The sequence below is a fragment of the Typopeltis vanoorti genome, chromosome 11 (assembly GCF_054136105.1).
Source record: "Typopeltis vanoorti isolate ZY-2024b chromosome 11, IOZ_Tvanoo_1.0, whole genome shotgun sequence".
NCBI lineage: Eukaryota > Metazoa > Arthropoda > Arachnida > Uropygi > Thelyphonidae > Typopeltis > Typopeltis vanoorti.
In genome coordinates this window covers 107,169,657-107,195,199 of record NC_143559.1, presented here as the reverse complement: position 1 = coordinate 107,195,199, position 25,543 = coordinate 107,169,657, and the positions used below count along the sequence as shown (strand labels likewise).

Sequence of the window (25,543 nt, the reverse complement as noted above, 5' to 3'; positions counted from 1 at the left end):
CATTCTGTTGTCTGCAGATGATGCTAAGTTAAGAAGAATGATAGTGAAGATGTATCCTGTAGGATAACTTGAATAGACTGGCAGTATGGCAAAGGTAAGTGGCTGCTACTTTAATGTGGCAAAGTACAAGATCATGCACTTTGGAATGAACAAATCACAAGCTGTGTCCTGTGTTGATGGAACTCAGCTACAGGAAATTGATGAGGCTAGAGAGGGATTTGGCAGTTATTATGGAGAGGGAGCTGAGGTTTAGAGGACATATTGCAAAAATGGCCAAAATTACACATCACATTATGTGGCTATTGAAGACCACACTGACAAGCTGGGATATGGAGGTAATTATCCCCCCCCCCTCCCATAAGGCTTTAGTAAGGCCACATTTGGACTGCACGTAGGCTTGGTCATCTAGATTCCATGGGAATGAAGAAGTCGTGATGAGTGACCAAGATTGTGGCAGGTCTAGGTCTATGGAATGCTCCCTGTGAGAATAGATTGAAGGTTTGTGGACTTCAAAAATTAGCTGATATGCAAATAAGGAGGGTGCATGATAGCATAAGTTATTAAAGGAATTTTGTAGGATTGACACCAATGACTTTTCTCAGGTGCATGGCAGGAAGGGAGACGACAAGGGTTGGCCTTCAAAATTGTATAAGGATGTGGTTAGTAAAGGTATTAGAACTAGTTTTTTGCTTGGAGAGTGGTGAATGGGTGAAATTGGTTGCCAGAGGGTGGTTGCAAGTGCTTTGCAGTTACCATAACATAAAAACTTGAGCTAAAGCATTAATTTACACACTTCTATTTAGTTCAGAATTTTAATTAAATTGTTATCTGAATGCTGCTAATGTGAAATTGTATTTTGTAGTATTTAAAATTATTATTATTAGAGTAGTAGTTAGTATTATCATGGAGGTACCTTCTTGTGGAGTCTTAAGACTCATAGTGGAAGGAAAATCTGCTCTAACCCATGCAATACTTATTTACTTCTTAAACCCTTTCACTGACAGGCTCACAATTCCCTAAGACAACAATTCCTCTCATTTGTCATTCTGTACAAATAAAATCTAATATTCACGTACCTGCTAGCTGCACTCTTTCTAAGGATAATTCCTTAGAAATCTTCTTTTCTTTCCTGCCATGTGCTGAGAATTTCTTTTGAATCAGTTTATGTATACATTTCTATCGTAGCCCCGTTTCCAAATTTTACAGTATGTTTAATCAAACAAACCTTTAATCTTTTGCTATAGTAAGCATTTTAGTCAGCTTTACTATCTTGGTTGCTCATTTATGAATGATCTCTGCAACTTCCTCATCTCCATGAAACCCAAATGATCAAATATAAGCACAATAGTTCAGTGTGGTATTGTCAAGGTTTTATAAAGTGTACAATAATTTATCTTATTCCTATACATTAATGTGCTTTTTCTACAAGTGATCCTTTGCACTATTTTGTGCACTTACTATATCTCGTAAATTTCTATTCCTGTTTGCTATTACTCTCGTATCTAGCTTTATCAGTTTCTTGTATAGTCACATCACAATTACAATAAATGATGATATTTAGATCTTAACTGTACAATAAACCAGATGGTCAGGTTATAGAATCCTACAGAAAAAGAATAGAACAATATTCTACAGCAGATCATAGTGACTGACATGAAAATGGTATGGATTTTATGATAACATCTTGCCACGTGTAAAAAATTTCACACCAGTAAAAAATTGGCTCTGTTTTATGTATATTTCTGATCATCTGCTTGTTGCAGTTATCAAGGGTTAATGCACCAACAGAAAAATATGATGGTGTGGAAGATAAATTTTATGAACTACAACAAAAGGATTGATGATTTTTTTTACCTGAGCATTAGTGATGGGTGACTTTAAAATAAGAAAAGAAACAAGACTTAGATGAACACACTTGGACTAGATAGTCTACATGAATTAGTAATGATAATGGGATTAGAGCTATTAACTTTGCATCCTCCACAAGGTGTACAATTAACAGTACATCCTTTCCTAGAAGGAATGTCCATAAACAAACTTGGCTGGCTCCAGTTGGAACAGGAAGCAACCAAATAGACCATGCAATGATGAACAATAGGCACAAAACATGCGTATAAAATGTTCATACCAAGGAGGTGATGCAGATTCTGGTCATAACCTGAATAGCACATTTCAAGCTGAGACTTTCTGTTAGATGGAAAAATGGTAATAGAAATAGTAATCAATATAATATTGAGAAATTTGAGAATATAAACATACAAAGATGATGGTATGTAGAAAAGATAAAGCTGGCAGTACAACATTTAATTACTTTTATACCTGAGAGAAACATAGAAAACAAATGGACTCAAGTCAGAAATATTATTACTCAAAAAATGCTACATGATCCATCACCAGAAATTTAGGACCTGCAGAAATTTAACTAATAAAATACTGTTTTGACAGAAAAGGCTGTCAGAGAAAACAAATAATCGAAGAAATTGAAAATAATGCAAATAACTCTGAGGTTCTTCAGATGTAGTGGGATTCCTAAGAGGATATAAACCACAGACTCAAATTCAGCAATACTTCAAATAGTGTAGTTAATGCATGCTGAAAATATTAAGTACTAACTGAAACCATACTGAGAAGAGCATTGATATAACGGGTTTTGGTGTAATGTGTTCCAGATAGACAAAAACTGTGTTGGTAGGAGAAAAAAATAAAAAATAAAAAAAAAACATGATTAAATGGATTGATATAACTTTCCATTTCAATATCAAGATGCATTTCAAACAAAACCACAATCACGGTTAAAAAAAAAAAAGGATTAGAAACAAAAAAAAATGTTAAACATGTATGGATTATTGTTTATGGAGAGGTTCTACAGAAAATATTGGGAGATCAGGGGAAAACCAGAGGTCATTCCTGGAAACTGTATAAAGAGGGTGTGAGTAGGGAAGTGAGAAGCAAATTTTTTTAATGCAGGGTTGATTGGAATGGCTTGCCTGAGAGTGTGGTGTCTGCAGAGAATTTGAGTATGTTTAAAGCATGGCATGAGGAGCTGTGTGTATGATAAAAGGACCTCCCCGATGAGCCTTTGACTCCATGGGGGGTCTTGGGTAATAATAATGATTGAATTGCAGTAGGTACATATATGTAAGTTTTTATTGTTTAGAAAAATACAAATTAGTTAACACATATTTCTTCCTGTTTTTCTCTGTGTACGAGTTTCTGTAGCATTGAATAGCATTTTCTAAAATTTACCATACTTCAATGTTTCGTTCAGCATTGGGATTCCCATTTTTGAGCATATCGTGAATGCTCAAAGCCGCAGAATAGTTGAGAAGAATGTGTTTGTAATGCTCAGACACTTGTTCTACCTTAATTTTGTAACACATTGCTGCTGCAGTCCAATGAATTAATGTAAAATGTAATCAGTATAATTGCTTTTCTGATGTAATAACAATAAATATACTGTAATTCATTTTACACTAATTACTAATTAAATTCAGTACTGTATTCTACTGAACCTGCACTGTTTGAAACTACATTATGTGAGGTTATTGCTGTACTAATTAAACCAAGGAGTTTTAACCCAAGAAATTATCCAAGAAAAAAAAAGAAATTGTTGAGGAATTCAGAGAGTATTTTGATGGACTAATAAGCAAATCATCACCACTGTGAGATGAAACCTTACATCAGAGGTACAATGTTTAGAAGACATTCATATTTATGAATTTAGGGACACAAAACACACATGTTGAAATGATTATTTTACTGATTAATAATAAAATAATAACTTTACGTTTCGACCCCTGTATTGAGGTCATCTTCAGAAGGATACATTTGTATAAGAACAAGCTACATGCTGTTGCACTCTATGCAAGTAAATTACATCTACGTTGTTAACTAATCTTTTTTCTTAGCCTGCCCTGTAGTGAAAAAAAAAAATAATAAAAAAAAATAAATAAAAAATAAATAAACAAAAATAAAATAAAAACTACAATAAACTCTGCTAAAGTCCTCACGTACTATGATTCTTCTGGAATTATAAAGTTTATATTGTTATATTACGATTATCTTCTGGATTTGTACAGTACAGGTTGCTATTGAATGTTCAAAAGGGAAAAAAAAAAACGCATTTCACCAAGTCTTCTTGTATTGAGATTTTTCTTTGTGGTTGCTATGAAGGTTGTAGATGGGTCCTCCACGTTCTTGGAATTGTTAGACCATCATTTTTATTCAGATTTGGATCATGTTTGAGCATTTCACATGCTTCCTTGAATTTCCGCACGAACCAGGTTTTGGTGCGGTGTAGGGACTTGGTACCTTTCCAGTCAATTCTGTGGTATGTTTGGAGTGCGTGGTCAGAAAGGCCGATTTTTCCAAAATGGAGGTATTTTATGTGACGTTTGTGTTCATCCTTTCTGATTGGGATGGTTCACCCTGTTTCCCCTATGTATTGTATGTTACATGTGCAATCTATTTTGTAAACCTCTGGGTGGGCTAAGTGTGGCATGGGATCCTTGGAAGAACTGAGTAGGTGTCTTAATTTTGTTGGGGGTTTAAAGGTGGTTTTGATGTTGTATTTGTGTAGTGTTCTGTCTATTTTTTCTGTCTATTTTTAGAAGACATTGTTGACAATTGAGGAGCTATTTGTGACTGAAGTCAAGAATATTATTAAAGCTCTAAAAATAATAAGCCAGCTGGTGATAATAAAATTGTAGTAGAACTTAAAAATTGGAAGAACACCCTTAATAGCTGAGATTTCATCAAACTAATATGACAAAAATTGTGAATGCAGGGATTGGAAATGACTTCAAAGTTCAATATGATAGCATTGTGGGAGGCCCACTCAACCAGCAACATGAGTCTGACTCCTTGGAGGTTACTGTAATAATATGCTTCAAATATCATTGGATAGTATAAGTGTGGCTCCTGCATTAGAAAGATAACTAATCATATTTTCATGCTCCAACAATTGTTAGAAAAACATTATGAAGTTGATAAAGAATTATATCTAGTATTTGTGGACTGTACATCAAAACGCGCTATGGGATGCAATGAAACAATGTGTGTAGTGGAGTAAAGTAGAGTACTCTCCTGTGGTGAGTCCTTGGATTTCTTGGAGGTGTCAGATAATAATAACTTGTGATGATATGCCTGTGTAATTACCATACCCTCTGCATAGTATATTTCCTACAAAAATATTTATAAAAGAAACTCTGGACTTTGCAAGGAGAAGTTCTCTCACTAACACTGTTCAACCTTGAATACTTTCATCAGGATACTATACAAACTGCATACAATTAATTAAAGCAAATATGCATATGGATCTTATCATAAGCCAGGAAACAACTTAATATGTGCATTCATATTATTGAATCAGGACCATTGTTGATAATTATATCGAACAAGTGAATAATTTTAACTATATAGGAGTCAACATTAACATCTACAATGATATATATCAAGAGATAGAGGTGAGAATTGAGAAAGCCAGTCATGGACGTTTGGATGAAATCAAAGAATATCTATCTCTTTTGAAGCTATTTATAACTGATATTAACCTGTGGTTATGAAACATGGTCAACAACAAAGGGAGATAATACAGAACTTATAAATTTGGAAAGAAAATTAATGAGAACAAATTTTGGATCATCTTACGCTTAAAATAATGTGCTGTAGAATGAAGACATAATGAGGAACTATGAAACCTCTTTTGAATCCCACCATTTTATTATTTATGAGTAAGAGAATTGAGTGATTTGGTCATATTTGGAGAGCAGGTGACTAGTTAATCAAACAAGTACATACAAATAAAATTGACAAGAAAAGACCGTGAACACTTTGTACTACTTTTGAATTTGCTGATTATTTTTCTACTTATATTTCTTCCATTAAAAAAATTTTTTTTTAATATGCAGCTGCTTAATGATTTATTCATCCACATAATGCCTGCCTGATTTATTTTCCTAATTCTAAGACTGCTGTGTGATATTGCTTTCCTGAAACATTCCTTGACCATTTTTCATGAACTGCTAATGTCTTTCTCTTGAAGTTTTCAAAAACTTGACATGCTTGGCTCTCAAGGTTAAGACTTTATAATCAGATATTCTCTTGCCATTCAGTTGCAAGATTATGGAGGAACTCCTCTGATGCTATCACTCGAGCTAACACACTCACGATTCAGGTCCTTTCCATTGCATGCTCTTTTAGTTAATTATTACACAGCAGTTCCATAAATTCATTTTCTTTCTATCCTCTTAGTATATTAGTTCAGTGAACACAGGTTGAGGAATTATTATTATGAGAGATTTTAACCATAGGGATACATTTTATTCTCATTTTTCTTTGCATTCTCTGTCCTATAGCTTCTGACTATATATTTGTTTTCTTGCCTTCTTTTTACACCAGATAATCAAATACGCTGACTCTCATAACTCTGCTGTCTTCTTACTGAGCTTCCATTCTCATTGGACAGAATTCTGCTGGTATCACATCATGAACCATACTTCTCTCTCTCTCTCTCCATCCTACTCCTCCTGTCCTTTCTGAATATATATATTATCACGTATATCTTTATTCCTCATAACACCATTCTTCTCTTCCATCAACCAACTCTCACTAATGCTTATAATTTTTTGCTGGGATGAATGGACTAATGCCAAAAAATCTGAAACTCCTCTGGAGTTTCAGAGTTGGTGTTATTTATGATGCTTCTGACATTAGCATTCAAGCATTGACAATTCTCTTGCATCCTTTAATAACCATTCCATTTCAATCATTGAACCTGAGATGCTATGTTCATTCTTCTCCTGCTTCCCTATCTCAACCTGTTCCTACTTCATACTAAGACATTTCCCCCCCCCCTCACCTACCACCTTTCTGATTACACTCACTCTGTCATACTACCTCTTGATTGAAATGTCTATAGCCTTATGTTCTCACCCCAACATCTGTTTCAACTGACTTGTCACATTCTCACAGACCAACAGTCGCTCTCTCTCTCTCTCTCTCTCTCTCTGCACATCTTCTTTTCTTGAATCTCATCTCTGCTATTTATGGTCAGCTTTTTGAGACCATTTTTACCTTTCTATCTTGGTATTCCTCTTTTTCCAAATTCCATTGATATCTCCAAAGCCTTTGACCGAGTCTGGCACAAAGGCTTACTAAGCAAACTCCCATCATTTGGACTGCCCCAGGACTTCTGCAGATGGATTGCCAGCTTCCTGTCTGGATGCACACTATGTGTGATGGTAGACAGCTCCCTATCCTCACACCATCCAACTAATGCTGGGGTCCAGCAAGATTCAGTTCTCTCACCGATCCTCTTCCTTCTATATATCAATCACCTACTTCAGTTGACCTCTAACCCAATACACAGTTTTGCAGATGACAGCACATTACATTCCTCCCTTTCATTTGACAAACCCTCCTCTACACAACTCACCTCAACCCACAGAATATCAACTACCACTTCCCTTAATTCCGACCTCCAAGCCATCCGTTAGTGGGGCTCAGATAACCTTGTCAACTTCAACGCTAATAAAATAGTTCTGAATTATTTCTCACAAAAAAAAGAACCATTTTCCCCCAGCAGTGTTTTTGATAACACTCAAATTCTCAGACAAGATGAAATTTCTCTTCTCGGAATTACCTTGACATCAAGCCTCTCCCGGCATAAACACATCACAACCACTGCATCCTCAGCTTCCAAAAAACTAGGTTTTTCTCTTTCGCTCAAGACACTACTTCACCTCTAAACAGTTGTTAACACTATACAAGTCACAAATCTGTCCAGCTCTCGAATACTGCTCTCATATCTGGAGTGAGGCTCCAAAGCTCCCTCAAAATGCTTGACTTAATACAGAGGAGAGCAATAAGACTAATAAATGACCCATCCCTCATCAACTCACTCCCCCCACTTTCGCATAGACGCTTGGTCTCTGCAATCTGTATATTCTATAAATATTTCCATGGGAAATGTTCATCTGAAGCAGCATGAATAATTTCCCCACCCTGTACTAAGCCCATTGGAACACGTACAGCTGCCGCCCAACATCCTTTCACAGTACACCTCGAAACCCACAGAACAATTTTCTTTTCCTCCTGATTCATCCCTGCTACTGCAGTACTGTGGAACAGTCTTCCCCCAGATGTATTTCCCAAGGAATACAACATACAGACGTTCAAATCAAATGTAAACAAGTTTCTCCTTTCGCAACCCGCCACCCATATATGGTACTAACGTACTATAGGTTGACCAGCCAACCTCCTGTATATGGGCCCAACATAAAAAAACAAACAAACAAACCTATAATCCTGTTCTGTCTCTAGTCTTCTTTCCATATGACCAAATGTAAGTAGTTTTTCTGAATTTTCTTCTCCGATGGTAGCCAAGTTACCCTTAGCCTTTCTTTAATAATGTTGTTTCTAATCCTGTCTTTTCTTGTGACTTCATACATCCATCAGAGCATCGATATCTTTACCATTTCCAGTGCTCACATTTTTCTTTACTAACTTTCTGTTCCATATATCAGAGCTGGCTTACTGCATTCTTACAAAATCTCCATTAGGTCTTTATCATCACTATGTAGTCACATATTTCCATATTGCCATATCTCCACTCTATCAATTTGCATTCATGATCTCATCATTAATTTCCCCCCAATTGCTTGAAAAATTGAGCCTAGGTTCTTGATTGTTCTTTTGAATAGCCTGCTCTTTGAGTCTAACTGAAGTACTATCCATATTTCTTAAAGAATACGTTGCATTCTGTCTAGCAATCTTTTCCCTATTCAGTTCCAATTTATCTTTACTAGTGTCAGTCTTACATCATCTGCAGACATTAAACACCATTGTTTCATCTTGTAAGTCACTAGGCATTTGATCCATAACATCATTATGAACGAGTAAGAATTCAGTGTAGACTTTGGAAACATCTACTTTTCCATAAGCACTCTTCTTATATTTATAATAAATTTAGTTTAATCCTTTATCCAAGTGAGAGCAAACAAAGTTTGGCCTGAAAATATCTTCAGGACTGAATATGGTGTTGTACTATCTTACCTGGGTAAGTAGTACACCATATTCTCTCATTTGGATAAAGGATTAAAATAAATTTATTATAGTCTAACCAAGTGAAAAATAAACTTTCAACTTCTTACATTTGTTTTGGCTTTGTTATACACATAATTTATGTTGTTAGAATATATGGATGGAATTCTTTTCCTAGCCAACATGTCCACCAAATTGTTTCCTTAGATTCTGTCATTGTCTTTCTCTGGGTTAGTCTAAACTATATGTAAATTTTCTTTTCCTAAATTTTTGCATTTGTTTCCTAACAAGAAATATTGTCTCAATCATTGATCTTTTAGGCATGAAATCAAACTGGGTTTCAAAAATCTCCAATTCTTATCTAACCTTTTCTCTGCTACTCTTTCCAGTAATTTCATTGTTTGACATCTTGATTCTTTGACAACTATGCAGATCTATTTTATTATCGTCAGTTGGCACTGGAAAACATTTTCCATGTCAGGTATCTTACCCCTTCATTTAAGAGATTTTATTTAAAAAAAACAAACCTAGTCAGCCATTTAACCCATATCTCCTTACCTTTTCATTTTCATTTCCTATTACTTTCCTTTATGCAAGTATTTCATCCTACTCCAATGTACATTATGTTTTTGTTTCTGCTTCCTATTCTTTGTCTTTTTAACATTTCTTACCCCCCTCTTCTCTCTCTCTCTCTCTCTCTCTCTCTCTCACACACACACACACACACACACACACAATCTTGATAGTTAAACTGCTCACTTCAAGTTCCTAACACTTTTCATTTAAATATTATTCTTCTCAGGCTTCTGATGATCTCTTCATCTTCTTCTCCTTTAATAGTATTTATTGATTTTCATTGATAAATTGAGTGAAACATTTCACTCATTTTTAAATGAGTGAAATGTTCTAAATTCATTTCTTATTTAGTTGCCTGCCATCTCTTGAAACATATTTTGTTTTCTTAGATTGCCTCCTGAATTTCACTTTTCCACCATTAACACTCTCTCTCTCTCTCTTGATCCTTCTTTTGACACCATTTTCTTTTTCAGTTAATTCTACTTAATTACTTATCTTTCTTTCACACTACATTTACATCCCATCACCCCTTCCCAGATCATTTCTGCTTCATTATTTTTCCAAGCATTAACTCTTCTCCTTGCAGCTCTACTATTTTATCTTTAAGTCCAGGACTATTCCTCATAACTTTACTTAGTTCTTAATTTTCAAATTCATCACTATATTCTTAATTTTCAAATCCATTGCCATCGCTTGCTACAGTTTTTACATTGATGAACTTGATTTACTTTCTCCACTCTTATAACTCAGTACTCACCAGATACTCTCTTTTTTTCCTCAAAGAATGTGGTTACCAATGCCAAATTGTCTATTTCAGTCTCCAGTATCATAATTCTGTCATTATTAATTTTTTTCCCCTTCTTAACACCCAATCTCCATGGATTCTTTCTTATCCTGTTCTAATTTCCTTCTCTGTTAACCTTTCCATACTTTTCTCCAAAATTTTAAATTTATATACTTTTTAAAATCTCAGTTCTGTTTACTTTAGAATCAAAAGATGAGTTAGAAGATCTAATGAAAAATGTAAAACATATTTCTACCAGCATCAGTCAGAAGTTAAAATGTAAGTGCTATCTTCCTTTCATATTTTTATTTTTGTTTAAGTTGGAAATTATAATAATATTAGTTGCTCTAGATGCAGTAAATAATGTTTCTGTGTTCTCCCCTCTAAATTCCTTAATTAAATGTTAACTCTTATGGATTTTATATCTTAGCATATCTAATCAAGGGTCATGGATTTCGTCATCTCATCAGAGGATGTAATTATAAATGAGGTGTCAAATCACCCACAGAGTGACCATGAGGTGATTACTTGGGTGGTTGCCAGCAGTGTGAGGACCTCTGTGAGAAAAGGGTACATGTGGAACTATAGGGGGGGGGGGGATTATGAAGAGCTCAGGAGACAGCTTGTGGGTGTAGCATGGAATGAGGAGTTAGTTGGAAAAGAGATCAATGCAGCTTGGGGGATTTTAAAAACTATCTAGTAGATGCAATGTCTAAATGTATTCTAAGAGTGAGAAGGTTAAATAAGGTAGGTGTGAAATGGATGAATACAGAGAAAAAGGGCATTATGGAGGCAGCATAAAAGAAGTTAAGGGGAAATAACCAATTCCATGAGGATTACGAAGACCATGCAAGGCAGGTGCCTTGGTTGGTGAGGATAGCTAAAGTAAGGTATGAACAGCAGTTAGCTAATGAAGCCAAAAAAGAATCCTGAGTTTTTTTGATATGTAGCCAGCAAAAGAAAGAATGATTATGCAAGGATGACATTGATTGGAGAAAATGGTATAAAGACAGCTATTGAGGAAGCTGTGCAAGAAGAATGTTTGTTATGGGAGATTTTAACTATAGCAGTACAAGTTGGGAAGAGGAAAATGCATGTAGTAATGAAGGAAATGGAATTTCTGGAATTCTTAAGGGACAAATGTCTTAGACAACATGTAATAGAAGGAACATGAAGTGGTTCAAGAGTTTTAGATTTAGTCATAGCATCAAAAGAGCTGATTATATAACTGAGATGTCATCTCTGCCTCCAGTTGGAGAGAGTGACCATGTGGTTTTGACATGGAAGATGAATAGACATACAGGAGTATCAAAGAAAAGGAAACATATGTGGAATTATAAGGCAGATGATTATAATTGTCCTAGATATCAACTTGGGGCAGTTCCATGGAGGGCAGAATTGGAAGGCCAAGATATTAGTGCTTGGGAAATGGTGAAGGAATATTTGGTAGCATCAATAGTAAGCTGTATTCCATGAGTGATGAAAAGGACACAAATTGGCTTATGTCCTGTTATGGCTTATGACTCAGGCCAGGAGAGTGACTAGAATATGGTGAGGAAGGCAAAACGGGAATATGAGAAGAGATTGGCACTAAGATCCAAAGAAAATCCTAGGGAATTTTTAACTATGTGGCCAGTGGGAGGAGAAATGATTGTGGAAGAATGAAATTGCAGGATAAAAATGGAAATAGAGTGATTGATGCAGAGTACATAGTGGAGTTGATCAATGAGTACTTTATTGGAGTATTTCATCCTGGAGAAGAAGGTTTTAATACTAGAGGGTTAGGGTAGGTTTAGAGGTGCAAGAGGAGAGTGTGTTCCAAATACTGAGCACTCTTGATGTCAGTAAAGCAGTGGGACTGGATGGTATTTCACCACAGGTTTTGAGAGAATGTGTTAAAGAACTGAATGCTCCTTTGACCTGGCTTTTCAATGAAAGTCTGGCTATGGGAAAGGTACCTAAGGGATGGAAGGAAAGTAAGATAGTGCCACATGATAAGCTGATACTTAAGTTGCAGCACATGGGTTTAGATGTCAGGTTAGTCAGCTGGATTCAGGATTGGCTGTCTGATAGGTATCAGAGAGTTGTGTATGGTGGGGAAATATCAAGGAGGGAGAAGGTTATAAGTGGGGTTCCACAGGGCTCAGTACTGGGACCTGTATTGTCTAATCTTTTATATCAATGACATTGTCAATGAATTGCAAGGGGATATTCAGTTGTTTGCAGATGATTTGATGCTGGGAACGGTTATTAGTAATAGTATAGATATGGCAGCCCTGCAAGAGGAGTTGAATAAACTAGACAGATGAGCAAATGAATGGGGCTGTGTGTTTAATGCAGCAAAATGTAAAGTGTTGAAGTTTGGGATCCATCGAAGGGAGGCTGCATACTTGATCGGAGGAGCTGTATTCGAGGAAGTGGAGGGGCATGATGATCGATAGAAAACTGAAATTCAGGGGGTATATTGCAAAGGTGGTGAAGGTAACCCAGAGGATTGCTGCAATACTGAGAAGGATACTGACCTGCAGAGATAGACTGGTTATCATTCCATTGTATAAGACCCTGATCAGACCACACTTAGACTATTGTTCTCAAATTTGGTCCCCTGGATTTGAAGGGGATAAATTAATTGTGGAAAGTGTGCAGAGGCAGATAACAAAGATGGTTTCAAGACTATACAATGTTAATTATGATTAATTATGAGAATCGGCTGAGAGAATGTGGACTGCAGAGTTTGGTGGATAGAAGAAGGAGAGGTGATATGATCGGGACTTTTAAACTGTTGAGAGGCAGTTACAAGTTGGACACTGGGAGAGTTCTTTTGCTTGGTGGAGCAGTGGGAAGGAGCAATGACAAGGGGCCTTCCCTGGAAAGTATGAAAGGAAGCTGTGAGAAAGAGGATGAGGAGTGGTTTCTTTGCATGGAAGGTGTTGAAACTGTGGAATGTATGCATTGCCTGATAGAATGGTGAGAGCAAGAACAGTCAATAAGTTCAAGGAGAGGTATGATAGACTTTGTGTTTCCTAGAAAGGACCTCCCATGATGTGTCTCTTGACTCCATAGAAGCCTGAATAATAATAATAAAAGACTGATATATGCCTTACTGGTTGCATTTTAATGGTTTTGGATTTAAATGTTTCAAGAACGTGTTGTCCAGTGAATGTGGGAAGTGCAATCAGGTAAACTAGAGGTATTGGAAGATGCAGTCAGCCTCTCCTAGAACAAATGGGTGTGAGCATCGAAAAATTCATGCAGTGCCAAGTGCAGTTCCCCAGGTTTTGAATCTGATGAGTTAGTAATTATAATTACATGACACAAGGATAACTGTGAGCCAAAGAGGATGGTGAAATACATGTACACAGATACCAGAAACATAAAACAAAAAAAAAAGGGGAAGAGTTTCTATCATTTGGCTTAACTCAGTCAAAAATTATTGACATCAGTGAATTAAGATGATATAGGAATAAAATGTAAGGAGTATTATATTAACACCAAGAGGAAATTAGATGGGAAGAGAGGGTATTACTGACGATAGCTGAAGAACTGCAATCAACAAAAATAGAAGTTAAGGAGTATTTGAGACAGTTCGATGATGATGCCAACAGGACCAATTATATTGTTGGTTACGCTATAAACTGGGGGGGGGGTGGAGGAGCACAGAAAGATGCCATGCATCAACAGATCAGCAAAATGAGTACAAACTGAGCAATTATAATGGGGGACTTCACCTTTGTGGACATAGACTATACACAGAGAGAGAGAGAGAGAGAGAAGAGGGGTATGGAAATGGAATTTATATCCATTAAGGATAATTACCTGAAACAGCATGTGATGGAGGGGGCTTGAGGTTTGAGAGCACTGGATATGGTGGTAATATCAGAAAACATATTGTTGCTGTCTCTGATTGGGGGGAAAGTGACAATGTAATCATGTCTATGGTGGTTACTAAACAAATCAAAATTTCAATTAAGAACAGGTACACATGTGGAACTACATATGTACCTGTGATTATGAGAAACTTAGCAGACAATTTGGAACAGTGCCATGTGAGAAGCTGTACAAGGGAAGAATGTCAAAAATGCATATGAAAATAGTCAGAAATTGTTTGTGAAGAGCACTATTAGACTGCAATCTCGAGGTGAGAAGGATAAACCAAGTGGAAGTTGTGGATGAGTAAGAACATAAAGCAGAAACTAGCAAAAAAAAAAACAAACGTTATGGTGGGAATATAAGGAAAAATATCATTAGCATGCTCATGAGTGATACAAAGTGCAGGCAAGAAAGGTGATTTAGCATAGTAAGGATGACTAAATCAGATTCTAAGAGGAAATTAGATAAGCCAAATTATATCCTAAAGAATTTTTTACTGTGTAGTGAGTAAGAGGAAGCATTATTATGGTAGAGTCACTTCAATTGGTGTCACTGGTAGGAAAAGTAGCAGAAGAAAGAGTTGAGTTACCAAATGATGACGTTGCAGTGGCATCCAGGTGGAGATATTGCAGTTGCCCTTGACTGAGACAGACATAAGAATTGAAGTAGATGAACTGGAGGTGCTTAGTGCCTCGAGAAATATGCCAAATGAACATGTTGACTTGTGGATGTGAAAGAGCACTAGTAATAATAATAATAATAATTAATATTATTAACATCTGACTTCCATCTCAGGAGGTTCATACACTCATGCAAAAGGATCATTGAATTGTGCTTTAAATCCATTCATAGTCTCTGTGCTCACCACACTCTCAGGCAATGCATTCCACTCGCCAATCACTCTCCTTGCAAAGAACCTGCTACTCACACCCCTTGATCATACCTTCCTTATGCAGCTTTCAGGAATGTCCTCTTGTTCCAACTTTGTCACCCTCTACTTTATGAAAAATCTCCACATTAATCTGGTAACAACCCCTCACCAACTTATTTACAGTGTGCCCATTAAGTAATGAGATTTGATTTTTTACAGGACAGTCCTTTGAATAAAAATAACAAATGTGTTTATATAGTTTTGACCACTAGCATGTGTTGTAATTGCAGGTGTAACTTTTGAGTTGGGTTACACAGCAGTTTTCATGTGGCAACTGTTGAAGGAAAAGTGTGTGTGTGAGTGGAGCATGTTAGAAGTTGCATCATGGAGCAAAGAGCTGCGATAAAATTTTGCTGTAAATTAAGAAAAATTGCTACAGAAGTATACCAAGACCAAAAATAAGTTTACAGCAATGATTGTCTGAGCTGTGCACACAGGTGTTCTGCTGGTTTTCGATGTTTAAAGAGAAGAGGGAGTCCCTGAAGGATGAACTACCCTGTGGATGGCCAGTTTCTGCATGGACAAATGAAAATGTGGTGAAATCTAGTGAATTTGTTGCCCATGAAGGTGAATAACCACTAGGCAACTCATTGTTCAGCTTGGTGTTGGTAAGGAAATGGCTTTATTAATCTTAGAAAGAGATTTTCACAAGAGGAAGATTTGTTCGAGGTTTGTGCTGCACATGTTGACACACGAACAGAGAGCAGCGGGTTGCATGTTGTCAAGATTTCATCCATGCAGTTGATCAAGATCACGATGTGTTGCAAAGAATTGTCACTGGTGATGAAAGTTGGTGTTTTCAGTTTGATCCGGAAATGAAATGCCAGAGGGGTGGTTGAGGGTCAAAGCTGTATAACTGAGAGGAGACCTCTACATCGCCTTTAAAGGAATTTGGAGAACTGACCAGGGTTTCTGATCTAATGTCCAGTCCTCACCTTCTCATGGTGCACCCTGTTAGGTATCTACCTGGATACTTAATGAATGAGGATGGACTAGCAATTTGGGATTTAGCCGACTAAATTGTATTCTTATTGGTTTAAACCAAAATATAAAAATTATGGTACAACATGACAGAATTTCAAGCTGACTGGGGTGTTACCCAGTTAAAAGGCACCCATTCTTTTTGCCAGGGAACCAGGGTGAACAGCGAAAAGTCAGCTACTGGAACAAATCCTAAAAGACACCCCAACTCATCACCAGAGCTCAAGATCAGGACTATCAACATAAGAAGCCTGAATGGCAAAGAAATGGAGCTAGCTGAGGAATTGGATAAGTACCAGATCGACGTAATAGGTTTGACTGAAACAAAAAAGGACAAAATCTGGTGATATTTTTCTGAGTAATAAATACAAAATGTTATATCCAGGGAATGACAATCAGGAAAAAGAAGGTATAGCTATAGTATTGAACACAAAATACGAGATTAATCTTGAATGGCAAGCAATATCAAGCAGAATGATGTGGGCAAATATCAGAATGGGGAATTGGACAATGAGACTTATTTGTGCCTATGGTCCCACACAAAGTTCTGCTAAGGTAGAAGTGGAGGAATTTTTTTGAGGCTTTAGAGAAAGCAACTGACACAATGAAAAAGGAAAAGTTGGTCCTTGTTGGGGATCTAAATAGCAGAGTAGGAAATGATTGTCAGACATACCAAAATATTTTAGGAAAATTTGGAGAAAAGAGCAAAAACTAGTAGTAATGGCAAATACCTGTTGGATTTCTGCTCGGGACATGGAATGGTTATTACTAACCCAATGTTCCAACATAAAAATGTGCACAAATTTACATGGAGAGAAAAGGCAAGGAATAAGAAAAGTCTCATTGACTATATTATTGCTGATAGTGATGTTTTCCCACTGGTGCAGGACACTAGAGTGTACAGAGGATTTGAAATTGAAAGTGATCACCATTTAGTCTTGAGCAGAATAAAATTGAATTTCATACTGAAAACAAAAACATGTAAGAAAATTTTAAAGTGAATAAAAGTTGAGCAGCTCTCAGATGTAAACTGTAGGCTAAAATACACAAACATTATTCAAGAAAAAAATGAAAGCTGTTTAACGTGATACAGTTGTATTGTGTCAATGGAGCTTTATATCAAACAATACTTAGTCTTTATTTGAGTTGTAAGTCAACAGTTAGAATTGAAGGAAATACTGGAAGATGGTTTTCTGTTACATCTGGTGTCAGATGTAACAAGGATGTACGTTATCCCCTCTGTTATTTATTATCTATATGGATCATATCATGAAGGAAAGCAGTATTAAACATGATATCAAAATTGGAGATGTGAATCTCAGCTTTTTACTCTATGCAGATGATGGTATACTTCAAAACAAGTGTTCTTTGCCAGGTTGGCAGGAAACAGTCCCAGAGAAAGGTCAAGATATAGGTGGATTGATACAGTAAAAAGTGGCTTAGAAGATAGAATAAGATCTGATAATGTTGAAGTCTTGACAGGTAACAGATTGATTTGGAGGAAAATTGTAGATAGGAAGTTAGGAATGGTGTAAATTTTTCATGCAGTACTATCATATCCTGTACACCCCCTTTGAGGGTATATATCAGGAATTTTGATGATGATGAAATGCCAGAGTATGGAATGGCATGGAACATCTTCTCCCTGGCAGAAGAAAGTCAGGTTGCAAAAGTCACAAGTCAAGACAATGATCATTGTTTTTTTCAATGCTGCTGGAATTATCCACCGTGAATTTGTTCTTGAGAGCATCACAGTGAACAGTCAGTATTTTTTAGATATTGGAAAAGTTAGTTAAAGGTAGATTTCATTAATGGATAGGAATATAATACTCTATGGTGGACAGCACAACTTTTGTGAAAGATAATTCCTGTCTTAGCAATTTACTCACATTTTATAATAAATGACTGGAAAGTATCATTATTCTGTACTTTGCAAAGAAATTTAACAGAATACTTTACAGAGAAATGTTGCATAAATTGCAGCAAATGGGAATAGAATGAAACTGGTGGCAATGAATATTAAGGGGAGGAGTTAGCTCAGACATACAGACACCAGCATATCTGGCAGCATATGATATAGGAAATGATTTAAGAGGGTGCCTTAACAATGTGAGAGTTTTTGGTGGCCAACAGCATGACGATCATCCCACATCCTTTTCACTCACTAGATTTAGCCCCTTGTGACTTTTGCTTCCAAAAATGAAATTGAAGCTGAAGGGATTGTGGTTTGACACCATTAAGGAGATCCAAGATGAATTGCAAGCATTGCTTGATGCGCTTCAACATAAAGACTTCCAGGAAACGTTTGGAGCATGGCAAAAGTGTGTTCAGTCGTTTGATGATGATATGATCATGCAAAACTAGGGAGGAAAATACGAGGTGTTATCAAAAAGAAACCAGACTAGGGTAATAAAATCTTTACAACTTATCCAGTTTAAATTTGGGACTTGTCCCCCCTCCCCCTTCAAAATAGTCCCCTTCCGAGTTCATACAGTGATCCCACTGCTTTTGCCATGCTCCAGACATTTCCTGGAAGTCTTTTTGTTGAAGTGCATCAAGCATTGCTCGTAATTCGTCTTGGATCTCCTTAACGATGTGGAACTGCCATCCCTTCATCTTTAATTTCATTTTTGGAAACCAAAAAGTTGCAAGGGGCTAAATCTGGCAAGTAAGGAGGATGTGGAAAGACCTCCATGCTGTTGGCCACCAAAAACCCTGGGAAGAAACTTGTCATGGTGGAGGAGCCAGTTTCAGTTTTGCCACAGTTTCGGTCTTTTGCAACAAACATCTGCTCTCAACTGCCTTAAAACATTGCAGTAAAATTCTGCATTGATTGTCTGACCAGGTGAGACAAATTCTCAGTGCACAATCCCCGTAATGTCGAAAAGACATTTAACATGCTCTTTGTCATACTCTTGGGGAATGTGGACTCTTCCACTGTGACAATTTCTGCTTTGTCTCTGGATCATAGCTGTAAACCCAAGTCTCATCCCCTGTGATGACCCTTGAGATGAAGGTTGCCTTTTGTGGCCTTTTGATGATAATCTTAACAGACGTTTTCACGGTGCTCCTTCTGGTCAGAAATCGACAGATGGGAAATGAACTTGGCAGTGATTCATTGCATTTTCAAATCTCGTGATGATCTCTTCAGCTGCTCCATATGAAATTCCAACTCTTTCAGCAACTTCCTGGATGGTGATGCATTGATCTGCATGGATGATCTGTCAAATTCTTTTGATATTTCGTAGTTGTGCTGGTTGACAGTCACCCCAACTTCTTGTCACCCTCCAAGGTGGTTCTGCCCTTCTTGAAACGTGATGCACACAGACCTGAACTCAAAGCACTGAGTTCAGCTTATCGTTCATTTTCATGTCTTACGAAGTAGCAGAATTGTACAGTTTTATGTAATATTTTAGATTTGTCCTTAGTTCTATTTCGCATTCATATCGAATAGCATGGCACAAACACTGATAAGAATAACGTGCATTCCAGTGTACACAGCTGATTGCCACGTGGCAGGCTGAATCAACAATGTCTATGCCACTGACACTTGGTGCCATGAGACTGTAACTTGATCTGTTGTTAAATGTCTGGCACAGTCTGGTTTCTTTTTTGATAGCACCTGTAGTTAACAAAGGTGATGCAGAGATCCTGCAAGATGATTTAAATAAATTTGCAGTGTGAACAAAAGATTATGGTTGTTAGTTTAATGTGGCAAAATGTAAGGTGCACTTTGAGAAGAAAAAAATTACATACTATGTATTATGTTGATATACTAGAAGCAGGAAACTGATAAAACTAGGAATTTGGTGTGATGGCAGACAGAGAGTTGAAGTTGAGAACATACTGCAAAAATTTGATAAAATAGCTCAAAGGATTACTTTGGATGTTGAATAAATCATTGACACATAGAGATAAGAGGTTATTATCTTGTGTGCACAGATTTGGTTGTGTGGGTTTCTTGGAGATAAGAAAGTGGTAGAGAAGATATAGAGAGAAGTGACCAAGATGGTGATAGGTCTGTGGAATGCCTTGCTGAGGTGAGCAGAGTGATCAAAAACATTCTGATCACTCTGATCACCTTAGCAGGATTTTTTCCACTAAGAAACAGATTTTTTCATCTTATGTACAGACACATGGCCAGAGAACACACACAATCTAACAAAATTTCATTATTACCAATTCATAATGTCAATTTCATAAGATAATGCATGCTTACCCCTGTGTGGGCCTCACAGCCATTGTGTCATCATACACTAAATAAATAAATAAATTTATGGATGATAATTAAAGTTTCAGAAAAGTTGTTTAAGACTGGAATATAGGATTGGGTAGATGAGAACACAATTTTGGTAAGATCCAGTATGGATTTGTTAAGGGATAGTGATTTAGTTATATTTTATAATGGTGCAACAGAAGTTAAGGGGATTGCGTGTAGTGTAATATTTCTGAATTTGGCAAAGGCATTTGACAGATTGTCCCATATTCTATCAGCCATGTCAAATTGGGATTAGATAGTAGATTAATGAATTGAAGAGAGGACTGGCTGACATAAAGATATCAAGTATGGGGGAATGACATATATGAAAGGATGAGAACTAGAGTACTAAAAGGCTCTCTGTGATTGTTTCACTGCTATTTAAACTTTGTATAAATGCTCTTGTAAATCTCATAAGGGTCCAGAAGTGGTTAAGTAAGGTCATTTTCAGGACTGTGGAATATAAGTTATGAGGATAGATTATGAGATTATAAACAGCAGTCTGGTAAATAATAGAAGGAATGATATGATAGAGACCAATGTTATCAAGAGGAGTCTACCAGACCAATTTTTGAGGAATTTTTCAAATAGTAGAAGATATAAATAATGAAAAGTCATTCCTGGGAATTAAATAAGTGTGTTGAAAATAACAATATATGAGAAGGTTTTCTGGAGAATGGTAGATGATTAGAATTTCATTGAAAAGGAGTGTCTTGAGTGCAAAAGTTGCAAATGAATTTAAGATGTAGTTTGAGAGGTATTTTGAATTCTGAGTGCACTTTCCACATGTATTTTTTAACTGAATGTTGTAATAATAGTATAATAATAGCATGTCTAATGATTTCTTGTGCAATCAAAAAAAACATTTAGTCATGTAGTCGAAGTGTTTTTATTGATAATAGTTAAATATTGGGATTTTTTTTTATTGATTTACTACTTTCTTTTTTGTTTTATTTTTCATAGCAATGGAGAGAGATATTGTACGGGGAGAAAGACAAGCTAGGCCTTCTGCTGATGTAAGGATAAAGAAAATGCAGGTGATATATATTTATTTAAGACATACACACACACTAGGATTTCTGCATGTAATATGCTGAAACACTCTAAAGATTGTTTTGAATCATTTGTTGATGATATATGTAATATAAGCGAGGACAGTGATGACAAGGGGCCATCCCTGGAAGTTATGGCTGTGAGCATGAGGGGTGGTTTCTTTGCATGGAGGGTGGCTGAACCATGGAATGCATTGCCTGAGAGAGCAAGAATGGTCAATGAGTTCAAGGAGGTATGATAAACTTTGTGTTTCTTAAGGACGACCTCCCATGATGAGTCTTTTGACACTGGGCATCTACAGATGCTGTATGGTCACTCCAATGCTTGATGTGCTACACCGGGCCTCACCATGTAGTCCTGTTGTTTGCTTTTCTGGCAGCCTCAACTCTCTGAAGATCAGTCACTCCACACACACCATCCATCCATCTCATTGATGGTCTACCCCTGCCTCTTTTTCCAGGAACTTTACCTTCTTTTACTGTTCTGAGAAGTCCCCCTTCCATTCTTTCTATGTGGCCAAAATATTTTAACTTTCTTCTGTCAATATCCTTAAGGAGCCTTAAAGTTCTACTGATCTTTTCTAACACCTATTCATTTGTATACCTTTCAGTATGTGATATCCTCAACAGCCTTCTGTAACACCACATCTCAAAAGCAGATATCTGTTTCTTATCTGACTTCTTTAGGTTCCAAGTTTCACATCCATAAGTTGCTGTTGGAAAAACAACTGCATCGTAAATCCTCAATTTTGTTCCCATGGAGATAGATCCATTCTTCCAGATTTTAGACAAGTCTCTGACTGTTTGTTTTAGCCATTCCTAACCTTTTTCTGATGTCTTCTGAATAGCAATTCTTCACATTAATAATGGATCCCAGGTACTCAAACTTGCTGACTTCCTCAATTCATTCTCCATTAAGGTACACTTGTTTCTCAAGAGCTTCTCTGTTTGTATTTCTTTTGAGAACCATAATCTTTGTCTTGCTAGGATTGAGTTGAAGTCCTCTGTTATTACTGATCTTGTTAACTTTGTCAAGAATTAGTCCTAGTTCTTCCATGTCATTACAAAGGAGTACTGTATCATCAGCATACCTCAGATTACCGATCAATCTACCTCTATCCTAATTCCTGATCTGAGCTCATCCAATGCTTCACGCATGATGTCCTCCACATATATACTAAACAAGTGAGGAGAAAGTAAACATCCTTGCCTAACTCCTTTCCCAACTTGAAGCCAATCAGTCAATCCAACACCTGTTCTTACCATAGCTTCTTGCTCCTTATATAAGTTGGCTATCAACCTGATAGTGTGTTGAGGAAAACCCATTCTTTTCATTACTTCCCACAGTTTCACATGATTAACACAGTCAAAAGCTTTAGAGTAGTCTAAGAAACACATTACCAGAGGGATTCTGAATTCTTTATATTTTTCTGTGATCTGTCTACTGACTTGTTTCCATGAACTCCAAATTTCTAGTTAGCCGATAAACAAAAAACTTGGGTCTTCTTTAGGTTCATCTTTAGGCTATGTCCAACCAGAAATAACAAGACACAAGTGCCAATAAATATATTCATTGACACATATCAATGAATAATATATATATATCCAATGCTTCACGCATGATGTCCTCCGCATATATACTAAACAAGTGAGGAGAAAGTAAACATCCTTGCCTAACTCCTTTCCCAACTTGAAGCCAGTCAGTCAATCCAACACCTGTTAATATATATACATATATTGAACAATATATATATATATATATATATAATATTTTTTTTTTTCATTGATTACAAAAATTATTCATTTGAGTTTAAGCATTTGCATTCATAAGTATAAGTTGCTTTGGTAAATAACAGTGAATAAATTTCCATTCATTAGAATGGAAATGGATTTGAAAGTGTACTATTATGGAAATAGGAAAGTATATGTTACTACATCAGAATTGCCCAAGCCTAGCCATGTTAATTTTCTAGTATAATATAAGATATCACTTCATGTGCAAAGTGTATGCACTGTGGAACGAGAGATTTATGGAAAGAGAATGATACCGGAGAGCATGTTTGTTGTAAGTGTTTTGATAATGAATGCTGGGAATGTGAAGAGAGAGAATAATGATGATTATTATTATTACTATTACAACTAATAAATAAAATATTTAAAACAGGACAGATACCAAGTATGCTAAAGACCGCCATAATTACACCCATATACAAACAAGGAAAAAGAAATTTAATCAGCAATTACAGACCCATAGCAACATTACCAATTATCAATCAAATTATGGAGCGGATCATACTGAAGAAACTCGCAGCATACACTGAGATCTTTAATATTATCCCCAAAACACAATATGGTTTTCAGAAAAATAAGGGAACAACATCTCTCTTGGAAGACTTTACAGACGTAATTAATACCGCCTTAGACAAAAACAAAATAGCCGTGGTAGTCTTTATAGATCTAACCAAAGCATTCAATACACTCACACATCAAACCTTGTTAGAAAGGCTGAGGCATGTTGGAATAGATGGGCCTCTTCACAGGTGGTTTACAAACTACCTCCAAAATAGAAAGCATATCACACGTATCAGATCAAACCGAAGCAGAGAGCTACCAGTAACCTGTGGGGTGCCACAGGGAGCTGTACTCTCCCCAACTCTATTCAACATTTACACGCACGATATTAATCAATTACCACTCAAAGGCAAGATATTCCAATACGCAGACGATACAGCAATAATATCCATCCATAATAACGCAAGCTTAGCCCAAACAAATATGCAACATGACATAAATCTGATCATAGACTGGCTCACGAAAAACTCCATACACCTAAACCCAGAAAAGACAAAATTAATGATATTCAGAAATCCACTGACTCGACCAATTGATAACAAATATATAACCATCCAACATCCACTTTCCAACACAAAAAACACACAGAACAGCAAAACCACTATAATCACTCAGGTTGAAACAATACGATACCTTGGAATTTACCTCGATGCAGATATGAACTGGAATAGCCATATAAAACATCTACACGACAAACTCCGAACAATAAGTGGCAAACTCTACAGATTAAAAGACATAGTTCCCATACGCCTAAAAACACTAATATACAAAGCACTATGCCAAAATATACTAAGATACGCTATAACAACGTATGCTTTCTGTGCACCCTACAAATTAAATAGATTAATGTCGCTACAGTACAAAATGACAAAACTGATCTTTTGGGAACAAAGAGAAAATCACGACCTTATAAACATTGCAATGGCAGAACACAAAACACTGACAGCAAAACATTTATGTCACTATGCAGCCTTACTAAAACATTATTTCGATGCCAACTACAGGACAGTTAGAAATACATACCGTATAACAAGACCTCAGACTACTAATTATATCACATATAAATACAATAATCACTACGGAAAGGCCACGCGAAACTTCTACATCCCAGACATGATAAACAAATTACCTTTTGAATACAGAAACCTTACAAACTACAATAGCCTGAAAAGAGCTCTAAGGACATACTACAAACAAGAAACACACACCCAAAATACCATACAAACTTAATGAAACACAATATATTCGCTCAGTCTTCCAGTTCAGCGATGCATCAGTACATTCCAATTTATTGTGTGCGCATGTGCGTGTGAGTGCGCGCACTCGAATTTCTCAATCATGGATTCCATAGCATCCTAAAAAAAAAAAAAAAAAAAAAAAAAAAACCATAATAACCAACTGGTGTCATCCTCAGATAAGCTTACATTTAAGCTTCGAGGATGAAAGGAAAAAAAATTAGTTCTCATCCAAGATGTATCATATGTAACCAAATGCATGTAATGTACGTATCACAAGAAAACCAATGTGTGTATTATATGTAAACCAATGTACGTAATGTAAATATCACATGTAAACCAATGTACGTAATGTATCATATGTAAACAAATGAATGTAATGTATATAATAATTGTAACAAATGTATGCAATGTATATAATAACTGTAACAAATGTATGCAATGTAAAAAAAAAAAAAAATA

At 36.3% G+C, this 25,543-nt stretch overlaps 1 protein-coding gene across 2 annotated transcripts in view; it reads left to right on the top strand.

Annotated features, from left to right (window-relative positions):
• The window catches only part of LOC150101913 (syntaxin-1A-like), a 219,174-nt gene that overhangs the window by 41,069 nt on the left and 152,562 nt on the right, over window positions 1-25,543 (top strand). For both annotated transcript variants that reach the window (XM_090400741.1, XM_090400740.1), the window contains exons 4-5: window positions 10,607-10,681; window positions 21,406-21,479. In XM_090400741.1, coding sequence (XP_090256867.1) covers window positions 10,607-10,681; window positions 21,406-21,479 — 149 coding nt within the window. The remainder of the gene's footprint in view (window positions 1-10,606; window positions 10,682-21,405; window positions 21,480-25,543) is intronic.